A 16406-nucleotide genomic window follows, 5' to 3' on the forward strand; every position below is an offset into this window, starting at 1 on the left:
ACAGATTTATTGGGAAAAAGGATCCTGCTGTGGACGAAAGTGAAAGAAAAGAACAATAGAATAATTTTATTAGGACGGGGGTGGAGTCAACATTCATTATAACGCAATAAATATATACAACAGCACCTTTTTAAGAGTAGAGCACATTTTCAGGCAGTGAAAAACACTTGAGCACCATTTCATCAAAAAAAAGCTCCCGAAATCTAGGCTGAATCTCCCTGCACCCTACATAAGTGCACTATGTAGGGAAAAAAAAAACACTTCCACATCTAAACAGTGGGTTACTTTTCCATTTTGAATTCAGCAAAAGCTGCACAACTCCCTGACTAATTCTGCTGAATTTTCCCATTCCACCTGAAATGGTGCAACAGTTACAGTCTGGCGCTTTAGACACCATTTGAGGTTGAACGGGAAAATACAGGCAAGAAGGTGGTGAATGAAAAGCGACTTTAGCCTCCTTTAAAAAAAATCGATCGCTGGGACATTTTACAAGAAAATATTCCACTTTTGCGGAAAAGTTTCCTGCTGGAGATGCGAGAAAAAAAGCAATAGCTGGGCTAAAGCTCAAAGCAAAGTGCGTGCATTTTTGTTTATATTGTTTTTTTACCCTATAATTCTACATCAGCACACACTGAGACGTATTTACAGTGAAGATGGTTAAATGGACAAAATGTGGCTCTCAAGATGGTTCGTTTTTGTTGGAAGGCCAAAATGGCTCTAACATTTGGGTTGTGACCCCTGACCTATACAGTGCACTATATAGGGAGTAGGGTTCTATTTGGGATTGAGCCCTTTTCATAACTCACTCTAGTACCTGACCCTGCCCTTAAGTATCCGTATTGCCATATGGTTGTCCTATACCTTTATTGTGGCCATGGGCTAGGATGAAGTTAAAACCATGTGCATTTGGGTTTTACTGGCTTTGAACTCACGCTAACCCTCTATACAGTAATTCAATTGTGACTATCCTTGAGTTAAGTGTGAACTATACCAACATATTTGACTCCAACTCTGCCAAGGTCAGCTGAAAGTCCTGAACAGGGCAGGCGGTGGTGACCAACCCTGGTCCTGGAGGTCTACTTTCCTGCAAAGTTCCAACTACTATGCCTCACCTGCTCCAGCTAATTAACATCTTCAGTAGTGCCTGATTGCCTGGATCAGAGCCATTAATGCTTGGTTGCGCAATCTTGGCTCTGGAAATATACCACCCTGTAGAGTTCAGATCCAACACACCTGGATCTCATGTGCAGATGCCCCTGAAGGCCTGCATTACCTTGGATCTGGTGTGTTAGCTGCAGGGTGGTAGATCAGTGGGACCAGGATTAGGTAAGAGGGTTGGTGACCACTGGTTCAATGTTCAGGTGTCCAGACATTTAGGGTTCATTTAAGTGGCATAACTTCTGAAAGACCTACCAGCACCACTTTGTGTGAAAATAATGGCAATAAATAACCGTTCAAGATTCTGGAAACTTCTTGACATCCTGGTTTTCAGGACAGGAAGCAGGTCAGCTAAATTCAGTGATAGTCACCTAATCAATGTCTCAAAGTGTCAACCCGCTTCTTAAACCGATCCTTGGGAAATGTTTAGGGGACTGGATAGCAAAGCTCAGCTACAGAGGACGTCCGCTCAAGACCAGGTCAGGCTAGCTTGCACTGGCTGGAGTCTCCGTGAATCCAGTGGCATATCTGTGCAAACTTTGCTGGCGTGATTCTGACCGCCACATTGTAGTCATTCTGCGTTCCATTCACGTCCACCCACCTGTGCCCTGAGAACACACCAATAACCTTCCTCCTCCACTTCCTCGTACCCTTCGTACTCCTGGATGGCTCACCGAGCCTCACGTAGACTCCTGCTCCGCTTGATCCTTGCTGGGCATCGCAGTATTGATACATCAGATCTTTGGATTCATCAGAAACGGAGCAGAAACGGTACACCACTTTCCCTGGGTGGTCATTGTCAAAGCCGGAAAAGTGTATCCTTGCGGCTGGAATCCGCTTGATCAGCGGAACCACACCCAAGTCCATGTGCTTCGTTCGGACAGATCGCTTCAGCTTCAGCAAGGCATAGTCATAGTCCAGAGCCAATTTATTGCCCACTTCACCCATCCAACCTTTGGGAATGTATGTCTGCTTGACCCGTGTCCAGCGGAAACCTGGCTGCTTGGACTCCTGCTGTTCCCCACCAAACATGGACTGTCCAGTCACAGCACTTCGCCTTATACGATTCTTCCTTTTCCTCCCCTTCTTCCGCTCTCTTTTCTCTTTTGTTGATTCAGCATCATCTTGTACCTCAGGTCTCATTTCCTGCTGTTTGCCCTTCTTGCCGCCTCTCCCTCTACCTCGTTTGGATCGTAACTTCATTACGCCCACTCGCAGTCTTCTGCTTCCTTTCAGGTAGTCTTTCCCATCATGGACACAGTGGGCGGCTGTCAGCACATGTCTGGGAGACACTAGAATCCCTGAGCATCCCGTGGAAAGCTTCACTGAAGCAGAAAATGGGTAGCTGGTGATGTAGTGCTTGTCTGTGATCACGAAGCGGCCGTCCAAGCCGTAAACCTGACGTCTCTTTCGTTTGAGGCCTGCTGGAGAGGCAGGAGGAGGGAATGAAATGTTCCTCACATTATGAAGACCCTCTAGCACCACTTTGGTCAGTGTACGTGTCCCGTTCTCAAAGAACGTCTCATAGGACAGGAGTTGCTCCAGCTCAGCAGGTCCTGGTTCTGGAAGGTTCCTCTGGCACTCGATCCCACACACTGTGCCTGGATCTCTGGGATTGCTGAACCTGGGGTTTTGCAGCTGAACCGTCTGTCTGTCCACAACCAACGGCACCTTCATCCTGGCCCAACTGTAGTCTCCCTCATCGGCTACACTTTCCACAGCTGCTGAGGCCACAAGAGTCAGGACTGCCATCCAGTGCAAAAGAGATGGAAGAAGACGATCCATTGTACTTCACTGCAGTCTGAGAGAAGAACAGAGAACACTGTTGAGTCACTTCAGATTCAATGTCAGCAAATCAACTCTTAACAAGGTTAACAATGTTTGCAAATCGACACAGATTTGATTAAATTGGCAAGTCGTGTGAGTCAATAAAGTTTGCAAATCAATATGGAGCCAGAAAGTCAAGTCAGAGTTAGATTAAGAGACCCTTATTAGTCCCACAGCTGGGAAGTTTCACCTCCGCATTTAACCCATCCGTGAAGTGAAACACCACATACACTCTAGTGAGCACACACACACTAGGGGGCAGTGAGCACACTTGCCCAGAGCGGTGGGCAGCCCAATCCACAGCACCCAGGGAGTAGTTGGGGGTTAGGTGTCTTGACATCCTGACACCTCAGGCTGGTTCCCTAACCTCCAGCCCTTGACTGCCCAAGTCAACCCAGAGTCGGCTAAATCAACCAATGTCAGAGTTTCATGTTGGCAAATAAACTCATAATAGAGTTTGAAAGTCAAAATCAGCGAACAACTCATATCAGAGTCAGAAGTTTGCAAATTTCCAAATCAACTCATAAGTTTTGACAGTTTGTAAGTGAAGAGTTTGAACATTGGCAAATTAGCTTATATCAGTTGTTAGCAAATCAACTTATAGCAGAGTTTGAAAGTTAGCAAGTCAGCCCGGAGTCGGCTAAATCAACAAACCAACTCATAACAGGCTGAAAACTAGCAAGTCAATTCATATCAGAGTCTCAGAGCTGGTACATCAAGTCGTAGTGGAGTTTGACAGTGAGCACATCAACTCATATCAGGCTGAAAGTTACCAAATCAGCAAAATGAACAAACCAACTCCGTCTGGAATCTGAGCAAATCAACCCCTAGGAGAGTTTGAGAGAGCTCAGAGTGTGGAAGTTAGTGAATTAGCTGGCGTCAGTCGTTAGTAAATCTGGCAAATCAGAGTAGGAAGTTTGAAAATCAGTTCAAAACAGTTGAAGAAGTTAGCAGACACCAATAGTGTTGGCTGATGTTGGTTTTCTAAAGGGTTTGGGCTTTTTTTAGTGGGAGGTTATCATAGTGTAAAGGACCCTGATTGGTTTTAATAGCCAGGGTAGAAACTGAGTTTATCTCCACTGTAATTATTACTGGGAGCCCCACTGGTGACATCCTGCATAAATAAAAATAATGCGTGGCCACAACTTAGTAAGGTGTGGGAATGAGATGATTAAGTCATGGCCACGACTTAGTAAAGCATGGGAACGAGATCCTAATGCGTGGCCACGACTTAGTAAGCCACAGTCTTGTTCCCATGCCTTGCTAAGTCATGGCCACGACTTAATCATCTCATTCGCGAATTATTTTATTCCTACAGGATGTCACCAGCTCTGTCTCTGTGATCCTGATAAACGCTCACTGACCGTGAGTAAAGCCGCTGATCTGATATATATGTGTGTGTGTATATGTCTGTGTGTGCACTAAGGCTGAGAGAGAGAGTGCAGGCAACTCTGAGCGCCAGCAGGGGGCGCTGCTGACCCACATTCACGATCAACATGTACTCCTTTCTGAACAGCTGTTCACTCAGTTTACACATTAAATTACAGACAGTAATAACAGAGAGAGACGACCAAAATATTCATATTACAGCCAAAATACGAATGTAATTCATTATTATAACAACAAAAAACAACAACTATAATAATCATTTATATAAGCTAAAAACAGCATAAATGATTTACAGAGCTTTAGAAGAAAGAAGGGAAGTATCTCGATCCTGTTCTGTTTGATGCTTAATTTACTTAAAACGTAAACATGCAGGTAAACATGCAGGTAAACATGCAGGTAAACGGTCCTCACACTGTCAGTAATAAAGAGATTTATTGGAGAGTAAACTGTGAACGTACCTGCAGCAGCATGGAGAGTCTGCAGAACAGAGCAAACACAACCCAGCACTGAGAGCGAGTGAGAGAGTGTGTGTGTGTTTTTCTCTGTGTGTGTGTGTTTTGTGTTTGTGTGTGTGTGTGTGTGTGTGTGTGTGTGTGTGTGTGCGTGTGCGCGCACGATAAGAGAGAGAGAGAAACAAAGTGACAAAGCAGGCAGAGAGCAGATCAGCATGCAAACACCAGGAGCACAGGAGTCTGAGTGTGACTGAACACACCTCTCCACACATAGATAGATAGATAGATAGATAGATAGATAGATAGATAGATAGATAGATAGATAGATAGATAGATAGATAGATAGATAGATAGAAATATAAATGCGGTGATAAGTAAATAAATAACATAAAAATAGATAAATTAAAGTTTATATTAAAATGTAAAACATGAACAGATAAATGAGAGGGACTCTGAACAGCACTGCAGTGTGGACAGTGATGAAGCGGGTGATGAACAGATGAACGAGAGGGACTCTGAACAGTGCTGCAGTGTGGTCAGTGATGAAGCGGGTGATGAACAGATGAATGAGAGGGACTCTGAACAGTGCTGCAGTGTGGTCAGTGATGAAGCGGGTGATGAACAGATGAATGAGAGGGACTCTGAACAGTGCTGCAGTGTGGTCAGTGATGAAGCGGGTGATGAACAGATGAACGAGAGGGACTCTGAACAGCACTGTAGTGTGGATAGTGATGAAGCGAGTGATGAACAGATGAACGAGAGGGACTCTGAACAGCACTGCAGTGTGGACAGTGATGAAGCGGGTGATGAACAGATGAACGAGATGGACTGAATAGCACTACAGTGTGGACAGTGATGAAGCGGGTGATGAACAGATGAACGAGATGGACTGAACAGCACTACAGTGTGGACAGTGATGAAGCGGGTGATGAACAGATGAATGAGAGGGACTCTGAACAGCACTGCAGTGTGGACAGTGATGAAGCGGGTGATGAACAGATGAACGAGAGGGACTGAACAGCACTACAGTGTGGACAGTGATGAAGCGGGTGATGAACAGATGAATGAGAGGGACTCTGAACAGCACTGCAGTGTGGACAGTGATGAAGCGGGTGATGAACAGATGAACGAGAGGGACTCAGAACAGCACTGCAGTGTGGACAGTGATGAAGCGGGTGATGAACAGATGAACGAGAGGGACTCTGAACAGCACTGCAGTGTGGACAGTGATGAAGCGGGTGATGAACAGATGAATGAGAGGGACTCTGAACAGCACTGCAGTGTGGACAGTGATGAAGCGGGTGATGAACAGATGAACGAGAGGGACTCTGAACAGTGCTGCAGTGTGGTCAGTGATGAAGCGGGTGATGAACAGATGAACGAGAGGGACTCTGAACAGCACTGCAGTGTGGACAGTGATGAAGCGGGTAATGAACAGATGAACGAGAGGGACTGAACAGCACTACAGTGTGGATAGTGATGAAGCGGGTGATGAACAGATGAACGAGAGGGACTCTGAACAGCGCTGCAGTGTGGTCAGTGATGAAGCGGGTGATGAACAGATGAACGAGAGGGACTCTGAACAGCACTGCAGTGTGGACAGTGATGAAGCGGGTAATGAACAGATGAACGAGAGGGACTGAACAGCACTACAGTGTGGATAGTGATGAAGCGGGTGATGAACAGATGAACGAGAGGGACTCTGAACAGCGCTGCAGTGTGGTCAGTGATGAAGCGGGTGATGAACAGATGAATGAGAGGGACTCTGAACAGCACTGCAGTGTGGACAGTGATGAAGCGGGTGATGAACAGATGAATGAGAGGGACTCTGAACAGCACTGCAGTGTGGACAGTGATGAAGCGGGTGATGAACAGATGAATGAGAGGGACTCTGAACAGCACTGCAGTGTGGACAGTGATGAAGCGGGTGATGAACAGATGAATGAGAGGGACTCTGAACAGCACTACAGTGTGGACAGTGATGAAGCGGGTGATGAACAGATGAATGAGAGGGACTCTGAACAGCACTGCAGTGTGGACAGTGATGAAGCGAGTGATCATCATTGTTAACCACTTAATCCAGATTGGGTTGCAGTAGCAGTTGGGAGAGCAGAGAATCCCAGATGACCCTTTCCCCCCGCAACTGTACAAGCCGTTCCCAGGCCAACTTGGAGATGTAATCCCTCCAGTGGGTCCTAGGACGACCCCGGGGCCTTATCCCAGTAGGCCGTGCCTGGTACATCCCCACCGGGAGGCGTCCAGGGGGCATCCGGATCAGATGCCCGAACCACCTCAGCTGGCTCCTCTCAATGCAGAGGAGTAGCAGCTCTACTCCGAGCTCCTCCCGGATGGCCGAGCTCCTCACCCTATCAAATACAGTGTAGCCCACCACCCTGCGAAGAGGCTCATTTCCACCATATTCGCGATCTCGTTCTGTCACTCATTACCCACAGCTCATGACCACAGGTGAGGGTCGGGATGTAGACCGTCCGGTAAACAGAGAGCTTCGCCTTATGGCTCAGCTCCCTCTTCACCACTACAGTCTGGTACAGTAACCACATTACTGTGGCCGCCTCTCCCAGCCTGCGGCCGATCTCACAATCCCTCATCCCATCGCTCGTGAACAAGACCTGAGATACTTACACTCCTCCACCTGGGGCAAGTCCTTTCTCCTTACGTGGAGTGGGCATGCCATCCTTTTCCAGGCTAAGATCACGGACTCAGATTTGGAGGCGCTGATCCGCAATGAGAGGAACTCTGTGATCATTGCTGCAGTGTGGTCAGTGATGAAGCTGGTGCAGTGTGTAATGCTGTCACCTCACAGCAGGAAGGGCCTGGGTTCGATTCCCCGGCCTGGTGACCAGGGTCCATTCTGTGTGGAGTTTGCATGTTCTCCGTGGGTTTCCTCCCACAGTCTGTAGACACTCAGTCAGGCCGTTTGGACATGCTAAATTGCCCCTAGGTGTGAATGTATATGTCTGCCCTGCCATGGACTGGCGACCTGTCCAGGGTGTATTCTGCCTTCCACCCAATGACTGCTGGGATAGGTTCCAGCTCCTCCGTGACCCAGAAGGATAAGCAGTTACAGTGTGTATGTGTGTGGATTTGACGTGACTATGAATTATTACATTTACATTTACAGCATTTAGCAGACCTCTTATCTCCTATAAATTATTCAGTTAGTACTGTGATGTTAAAACTCTCTCTCTCTCTCTCTCTCTCTCTCTCTCGCAGTCTCTCCCTCTCTTTCTCTCTCTCTCCTTGTTTCTCTCTCTCTCTCTCTCTCTCTCTCTCTCGCAGTCTCTCCCTCTCTTTCTCTCTCTCTCCTTGTTTCTCTCTCTCTCTCTCTCTCTCTCTCTCTCTCACTACATAATCATATCCAGTTTTCTCTCTCTCTCTCTCCTTGTTTCTCTCTCTCCTTGTTTCTCTCTCTCTCTCTCTCCTTGTTTCTCTCTCTCTCTCTCTCTCTCTCTCTCTCTCTCCTTGTTTCTCTCTCTCTCCTTGTTTCTCTCTCTCTCTCTCCTTGGTTCTCTCTCTCTCTCTCCTTCTCTCCTTGTTTCTCTCTCTCTCCTTCTCTCCTTGTTTCTCTCTCTCTCTCTCCTTGTTTCTCTCCTTGTTTCTCTCTCTCTCCTTGTTTCTCTCTCTCTCCTTGTTTGTCTCTCTCTCTCCTCGTTTCTCTCTCTCTCCTTGTTTCTTTCTCTCTCTCACTACATAATCATATCCAGTTTTTTTCTCTCTCTCCTTGTTTCTCTCTCTCTCTCTCTCACTACATAAACGTATCCAGTTTTTTCTCTCTTTCTCTTCTCTGGCAGTGGAAGCAGACCTCATTATTTACTGTGTGGGAGTGAAAATGCATCTGTTTAGTCAAACAGAGTAAGAAAGAGTGAGAGAGGTGTGTCAGCTGTTCTCTCTCACTCTGTTGAAACATTCAACCATGATATTTCTATGATTTTAGGCGTGATATATCAGCCATGTATTAGTGTGAAGGTCTGTTGGAGTCATTTCACGGTTCCGTGTTCTTCCAGCTGTCCTGCTGTGTAGGTAGAACTCGTTCAGGAAGCTGATCTCCCGTCCTGGTTTCTGCCTCTGTGTGATGGTTTGATTAACTCCTTATATCCATTTTCCCACTTGTTGGGGAAAGTGAACAGCGCAGCCCATGAGATGCTGAATAAGCAGGCTGATTTGGGGTCAGTGCCTGGTGGACAGTGAAAATTATGTCAACACCAGGGGCTCCTCTGTCACCAGCTGAGGGGAATACTGGGGAGTCGACCAGAACTGGGAAAAATGGGCTGTCTTTCTTTTATATCTCAAACAGCAGTTCAGCCGATAAAGCACAGTAAATGGCTGATACAGAACTATAAAAGATAAAAAGATAAAGATGTGCTGTAAAAGATAAATCAGTGCCATAAAGGCTGATACAGCACTGTAAAAGATAAATCAGTGCCATAAAGGCTGATACAGCACTGTAAAAGAGAAATCAGTGCCATAAAGGCTGATACAGCACTGTAAATAGTAATGCAATGCCATAAAGGCTGATACAGCACTGTAAAAGAGAAATCAGTGCCATAAAGGCTGATACAGCACTGTAAAAGATAAATCAGTGCCATAAAGGCTGATACAGCACTGTAAAAGATAAATCAGTGCCATAAAGGCTGATACAGCACTGTAAATAGTAATGCAATGCCATAAAGGCTGATACAGCACTGTAAAAGAGAAATCAGTGCCATAAAGGCTGATACAGCACTGTAAAAGATAAATCAGTGCCATAAAGGCTGATACAGCACTGTAAAAGATAAATCAGTGCCATAAAGGCTGATACAGCACTGTAAAAATAATGCTTTCATATTAAACAAAGGTTTGTATGCATACCCCTTGCATTTACATGTGGCTTTAATTTGAATATATTTTTCACACATAATACATATATAATAAGTAGAATACTTCAGAGAGAGGTATTCCATTTGGAGAGTGGAAAATTACTTCAGCACTGCAGAGAGTAATCAGATATATTCAAAACACCCACATGGTCGCTCACTCACACTCACATGGAGCAGGTCTGCGTTTGGTTTGTTTTTCTGTTCTTGATAAAATGTGTTTATAGTTTCATGCTGATTCACTTTGGTCTAAACTGGACACAGTTTCTAAATATTTGCCGGGAAACAGAAAAAACCTTACATTAAGGAGGATTAATTTGCGGTAAATCAATATGACAGATGATTTGACGGCTGGAGTACGTACATGTGCATGTATATATATATTTGTGTGAGAGAGAGAGATGTTTGGATTCTTTAGAGGATCAGCTGATTCAAGGCTCTGTTTGCTGTGAGTGGTATCTAAGCTCCACAGTGTGTTTGGCATCCAGAGACAATAATAGCCAGTCCAGCTGTGATTCTGTTTATTTACAGATGTACTGAGAGAGGCAGCACACGCACACATACATCCAGACATGGGCAGTAACGAGAGCCACTGACTCAGCTCTACATACTTTACCAAATTTGATGGATTTGTACAAACTTCAATTCCAAAAAAGTTTGGACAGTCAGAGAAAAGCTAATAGAAACAGAAAATGGTGGTTAGTAAGTTCTGTTAGACTATAAAACGTGACAGTTTTTCAGATATTACATTATGAACTTCATGTGTTTAGTTGTTTTGTTTAAATGGATCTTGCTACTGAACTGGTTCAAATTCAAACCCATTTCAGACTTCTAAGCGTCTTGAACTTTTGAGTGTAATCACTCCTGATCGCTGTCCTCCTTCTAATGCATAATTCAGCATGTTGTGATGACCAGTTTGGCCGCAGCTAAAAAGAACATTTTTAATTAGAAATTGCTCATCAATCCATGTTTCAAACGTCGGCTGTCTGAGGTGATTCATGTTGTTAGAATGGTGCATTACGAGATAACAGTAATGCTTTAGTTTGGTTTGTGGTCTGACTGGAGCCAGGGAGGGTTGGGCTAGGGAGTGTAGGGCCAGGGAGACTGGGGCTAGGGAGAGTGGGGCTAGGGAGGGTTGGGCTAGGGAGTGTAGGGACAGGGAGACTGGGGCTAGGGAGAGTGGGGCCAAGGAGACTGGGTCTCGGGAGAGTGGGGCTAAGGAGGGTTGGGCTAGGGAGGGAGGGGTCAGGGAGGGTGGGGCCAAGGAAAGTGGAGCTACGATGTGTACGGCGAGGGAGGGTTTGGCTAGGGAAGGTTGGGCTAGTGAGGGTTGGGCTAGAGAGAGTGGGGCTAGGGAGAGTGGGGCTATGATGTGTAGGCCTAGGGAGAGTGGGGCTCAGATGTGTAGGGCTAGGGAGAGTGGGGCTAGGATTTGTAGGCCTAGGGAGAGTGGGGCTAGGATGTGTAGGCCTAGGGAGAGTGGGGCTCGGATGTGTAGGCCTAGGGAGAGTGGGGCTAGGATGTGTAGGCCTAGGGAGAGTGGGGCTAGGATGTGTAGGCCTAGGGAGAGTGGGGCTTGGATGTGTAGGCCTAGGGAGAGTGGAGCTAGGATGTGTAGGCCTAGGGAGAGTGGGGCTAGGATGTGTAGGCCTAGGGAGAGTGGGGCTCGGATGTGTAGGCCTAGGGAGAGTGGAGCTAGGATGTGTAGGCCTAGGGAGAGTGGAGCTAGGATGTGTAGGCCTAGGGAGAGTGGGGCTCAGATGTGTAGGCCTAGGGAGAGTGGAGCTAGGATGTGTAGGCCTAGGGAGAGTGGAGCTAGGATGTGTAGGGCTAGGGAGAGTGGGGCTCGGATGTGTAGGCCTAGGGAGAGTGGGGCTCGGATGTGTAGGCCTAGGGAGAGTGGGGCTCAGATGTGTAGGCCTAGGGAGAGTGAGGCTAGGATGTGTAGGCCTAGGGAGAGTGGGGCTCAGATGTGTAGGCCTAGGGAGAGTGGGGCTAGGATGTGTAGGCCTAGGGAGAGTGGGGCTCAGATGTGTAGGCCTAGGGAGAGTGGGGCTTGGATGTGTAGGCCTAGGGAGAGTGGAGCTAGGATGTGTAGGGCTAGGGAGAGTGGGGCTCAGATGTGTAGGCCTAGGGAGAGTGGGGCTAGGATGTGTAGGCCTAGGGAGAGTGGGGCTCAGATGTGTAGGCCTAGGGAGAGTGGAGCTAGGATGTGTAGGGCTAGGGAGAGTGGGGCTCAGATGTGTAGGCCTAGGGAGAGTGGGGCTTGGATGTGTAGGCCTAGGGAGAGTGGAGCTAGGATGTGTAGGGCTAGGGAGAGTGGGGCTCAGATGTGTAGGCCTAGGGAGAGTGGGGCTAGGATGTGTAGGCCTAGGGAGAGTGGGGCTCAGATGTGTAGGCCTAGGGAGAGTGGGGCTAGGATGTGTAGGCCTAGGCAGAGTGGGGCTCAGATGTGTAGGGCTAGGGAGAGTGGGGCTAGGATTTGTAGGCCTAGGGAGAGTGGGGCTAGGATGTGTAGGGCTAGGGAGAGTGGGGCTCGGATGTGTAGGCCTAGGGAGAGTGGGGCTAGGATGTGTAGGCCTAGGGAGAGTGGGGCTTGGATGTGTAGGCCTAGGGAGAGTGGAGCTAGGATGTGTAGGCCTAGGGAGAGTGGGGCTAGGATGTGTAGGCCTAGGGAGAGTGGGGCTCGGATGTGTAGGCCTAGGGAGAGTGGAGCTAGGATGTGTAGGCCTAGGGAGAGTGGAGCTAGGATGTGTAGGCCTAGGGAGAGTGGGGCTCAGATGTGTAAGCCTAGGGAGAGTGGAGCTAGGATGTGTAGGCCTAGGGAGAGTGGAGCTAGGATGTGTAGGGCTAGGGAGAGTGGGGCTCGGATGTGTAGGCCTAGGGAGAGTGGGGCTCGGATGTGTAGGCCTAGGGAGAGTGGGGCTCAGATGTGTAGGCCTAGGGAGAGTGAGGCTAGGATGTGTAGGCCTAGGGAGAGTGGGGCTCAGATGTGTAGGCCTAGGGAGAGTGAGGCTAGGATGTGTAGGCCTAGGGAGAGTGGGGCTCAGATGTGTAGGCCTAGGGAGAGTGGGGCTTGGATGTGTAGGCCTAGGGAGAGTGGAGCTAGGATGTGTAGGGCTAGGGAGAGTGGGGCTCAGATGTGTAGGCCTAGGGAGAGTGGAGCTAGGATGTGTAGGGCTAGGGAGAGTGGGGCTCAGATGTGTAGGCCTAGGGAGAGTGGGGCTCGGATGTGTAGGCCTAGGGAGAGTGGAGCTAGGATGTGTAGGGCTAGGGAGAGTGGGGCTCAGATGTGTAGGCCTAGGGAGAGTGGGGCTAGGATGTGTAGGCCTAGGGAGAGTGGGGCTCAGATGTGTAGGCCTAGGGAGAGTGGAGCTAGGATGTGTAGGGCTAGGGAGAGTGGGGCTCAGATGTGTAGGCCTAGGGAGAGTGGGCTAGGATGTGTAGGCCTAGGGAGAGTGGGGCTCAGATGTGTAGGCCTAGGGAGAGTGGGGCTTGGATGTGTAGGCCTAGGGAGAGTGGAGCTAGGATGTGTAGGCCTAGGGAGAGTGGGCTAGGATGTGTAGGCCTAGGCAGAGTGGGGCTCAGATGTGTAGGCCTAGGGAGAGTGGGGCTCGGATGTGTAGGCCAAGGGAGAGTGGGGCTCGGATGTGTAGGCCTAGGGAGAGTGGGGCTCAGATGTGTAGGCCTAGGGAGAGTGAGGCTAGGATGTGTAGGCCTAGGGAGAGTGGGGCTCAGATGTGTAGGCCTAGGGAGAGTGAGGCTAGGATGTGTAGGCCTAGGGAGAGTGGGGCTCAGATGTGTAGGCCTAGGGAGAGTGGGGCTTGGATGTGTAGGCCTAGGGAGAGTGGAGCTAGGATGTGTAGGGCTAGGGAGAGTGGGGCTCAGATGTGTAGGCCTAGGGAGAGTGGGGCTAGGATGTGTAGGCCTAGGGAGAGTGGGGCTCAGATGTGTAGGCCTAGGGAGAGTGGAGCTAGGATGTGTAGGGCTAGGGAGAGTGGGGCTCAGATGTGTAGGCCTAGGGAGAGTGGGGCTTGGATGTGTAGGCCTAGGGAGAGTGGAGCTAGGATGTGTAGGGCTAGGGAGAGTGGGGCTCAGATGTGTAGGCCTAGGGAGAGTGGGGCTAGGATGTGTAGGCCTAGGGAGAGTGGGGCTCAGATGTGTAGGCCTAGGGAGAGTGGGGCTAGGATGTGTAGGCCTAGGCAGAGTGGGGCTCAGATGTGTAGGGCTAGGGAGAGTGGGGCTAGGATTTGTAGGCCTAGGGAGAGTGGGGCTAGGATGTGTAGGCCTAGGGAGAGTGGGGCTCGGATGTGTAGGCCTAGGGAGAGTGGGGCTAGGATGTGTAGGCCTAGGGAGAGTGGGGCTTGGATGTGTAGGCCTAGGGAGAGTGGAGCTAGGATGTGTAGGCCTAGGGAGAGTGGGGCTAGGATGTGTAGGCCTAGGGAGAGTGGGGCTCGGATGTGTAGGCCTAGGGAGAGTGGAGCTAGGATGTGTAGGCCTAGGGAGAGTGGAGCTAGGATGTGTAGGCCTAGGGAGAGTGGGGCTCAGATGTGTAAGCCTAGGGAGAGTGGAGCTAGGATGTGTAGGCCTAGGGAGAGTGGAGCTAGGATGTGTAGGGCTAGGGAGAGTGGGGCTCGGATGTGTAGGCCTAGGGAGAGTGGGGCTCGGATGTGTAGGCCTAGGGAGAGTGGGGCTCAGATGTGTAGGCCTAGGGAGAGTGAGGCTAGGATGTGTAGGCCTAGGGAGAGTGGGGCTCAGATGTGTAGGCCTAGGGAGAGTGAGGCTAGGATGTGTAGGCCTAGGGAGAGTGGGGCTCAGATGTGTAGGCCTAGGGAGAGTGGGGCTTGGATGTGTAGGCCTAGGGAGAGTGGAGCTAGGATGTGTAGGGCTAGGGAGAGTGGGGCTCAGATGTGTAGGCCTAGGCAGAGTGGGGCTCAGATGTGTAGGCCTAGGGAGAGTGGGGCTCAGATGTGTAGGCCTAGGGAGAGTGGGGCTCGGATGTGTAGGCCTAGGGAGAGTGGAGCTAGGATGTGTAGGGCTAGGGAGAGTGGGGCTCAGATGTGTAGGCCTAGGGAGAGTGGGGCTAGGATGTGTAGGCCTAGGGAGAGTGGGGCTCAGATGTGTAGGCCTAGGGAGAGTGGAGCTAGGATGTGTAGGGCTAGGGAGAGTGGGGCTCAGATGTGTAGGCCTAGGGAGAGTGGGCTAGGATGTGTAGGCCTAGGGAGAGTGGGGCTCAGATGTGTAGGCCTAGGGAGAGTGGGGCTTGGATGTGTAGGCCTAGGGAGAGTGGAGCTAGGATGTGTAGGCCTAGGGAGAGTGGGCTAGGATGTGTAGGCCTAGGCAGAGTGGGGCTCAGATGTGTAGGCCTAGGGAGAGTGGGGCTCGGATGTGTAGGCCTAGGGAGAGTGGAGCTAGGATGTGTAGGCCTAGGGAGAGTGGGCTAGGATGTGTAGGCCTAGGGAGAGTGGGGCTTGGATGTGTAGGCCTAGGGAGAGTGGAGCTAGGATGTGTAGGCCTAGGGAGAGTGGGGCTAGGATGTGTAGGCCTAGGGAGAGTGGGGCTCGGATGTGTAGGCCTAGGGAGAGTGGGGCTCAGATGTGTAGGCCTAGGGAGAGTGGGGCTCAGATGTGTAGGCCTAGGCAGAGTGGGGCTCAGATGTGTAGGCCTAGGCAGAGTGGGGCTCAGATGTGTAGGCCTAGGGAGAGTGGGGCTCAGATGTGTAGGCCTAGGCAGAGTGGGGCTCAGATGTGTAGGCCTAGGGAGAGTGGGGCTCGGATGTGTAGGCCTAGGGAGAGTGGAGCTAGGATGTGTAGGCCTAGGGAGAGTGAGGCTAGGATGTGTAGGCCTAGGGAGAGTGGAGCTAGGATGTGTAGGCCTAGGGAGAGTGGGGCTAGGATGTGTAGGCCTAGGGAGAGTGGGGCTCAGATGTGTAGGCCTAGGGAGAGTGGAGCTAGGATGTGTAGGGCTAGGGAGAGTGGGGCTCAGATGTGTAGGCCTAGGGAGAGTGGGCTAGGATGTGTAGGCCTAGGGAGAGTGGGGCTCAGATGTGTAGGCCTAGGGAGAGTGGGGCTTGGATGTGTAGGCCTAGGGAGAGTGGGGCTCAGATGTGTAAGCCTAGGGAGAGTGGAGCTAGGATGTGTAGGCCTAGGGAGAGTGGAGCTAGGATGTGTAGGCCTAGGGAGAGTGGGGCTCAGATGTGTAGGCCTAGGGAGAGTGGGGCTCGGATGTGTAGGCCTAGGGAGAGTGGGGCTCGGATGTGTAGGCCTAGGGAGAGTGGGCTAGGATGTGTAGGCCTAGGGAGAGTGGGGCTCAGATGTGTAGGCCTAGGGAGAGTGAGGCTAGGATGTGTAGGCCTAGGGAGAGTGAGGCTAGGATGTGTAGGCCTAGGGAGAGTGGGGCTCAGATGTGTAGGCCTAGGGAGAGTGGGGCTTGGATGTGTAGGCCTAGGGAGAGTGGGGCTCAGATGTGTAGGCCTAGGGAGAGTGGGGCTTGGATGTGTAGGCCTAGGGAGAGTGGAGCTAGGATGTGTAGGGCTAGGGAGAGTGGGGCTCAGATGTGTAGGCCTAGGGAGAGTGGGGCTAGGATGTGTAGGCCTAGGGAGAGTGGGGCTCAGATGTGTAGGCCTAGGGAGAGTGGAGCTAGGATGTGTAGGGCTAGGGAGAGTGGGGCTCAGATGTGTAGGCCTAGGGAGAGTGGGGCTTGGATG

General features: G+C 50.2%; 1 protein-coding gene across 1 annotated transcript; it reads right to left on the minus strand.

Annotated features, from left to right (window-relative positions):
- Positions 1-40: 40 nt before the first annotated feature.
- Positions 41-4915, minus strand: LOC108443473 (inactive serine protease 35). Its single transcript, XM_017724183.1, has 2 exons — positions 4833-4915; positions 41-2959 (listed from the first exon to the last, which is right to left on the minus strand). Exon 2 carries the CDS (start codon positions 2941-2943, stop codon positions 1639-1641), a length of 1305 nt encoding a protein of 434 aa, XP_017579672.1. The 5' UTR covers positions 2944-2959; positions 4833-4915; the 3' UTR covers positions 41-1638.
- Positions 4916-16406: the final 11491 nt, after the last annotated feature.

Source organism: Pygocentrus nattereri, chromosome 9, assembly GCF_015220715.1.
Source record: "Pygocentrus nattereri isolate fPygNat1 chromosome 9, fPygNat1.pri, whole genome shotgun sequence".
Lineage (NCBI taxonomy): Eukaryota > Metazoa > Chordata > Actinopteri > Characiformes > Serrasalmidae > Pygocentrus > Pygocentrus nattereri.

Bases quoted from the DNA above. Each gene is read 5' to 3' on its own strand.
- LOC108443473 (XM_017724183.1), bottom strand. From the start codon at position 2,943: ATGGATCGTCTTCTTCCATCTCTTTTGCACTGGATGGCAGTCCTGACT.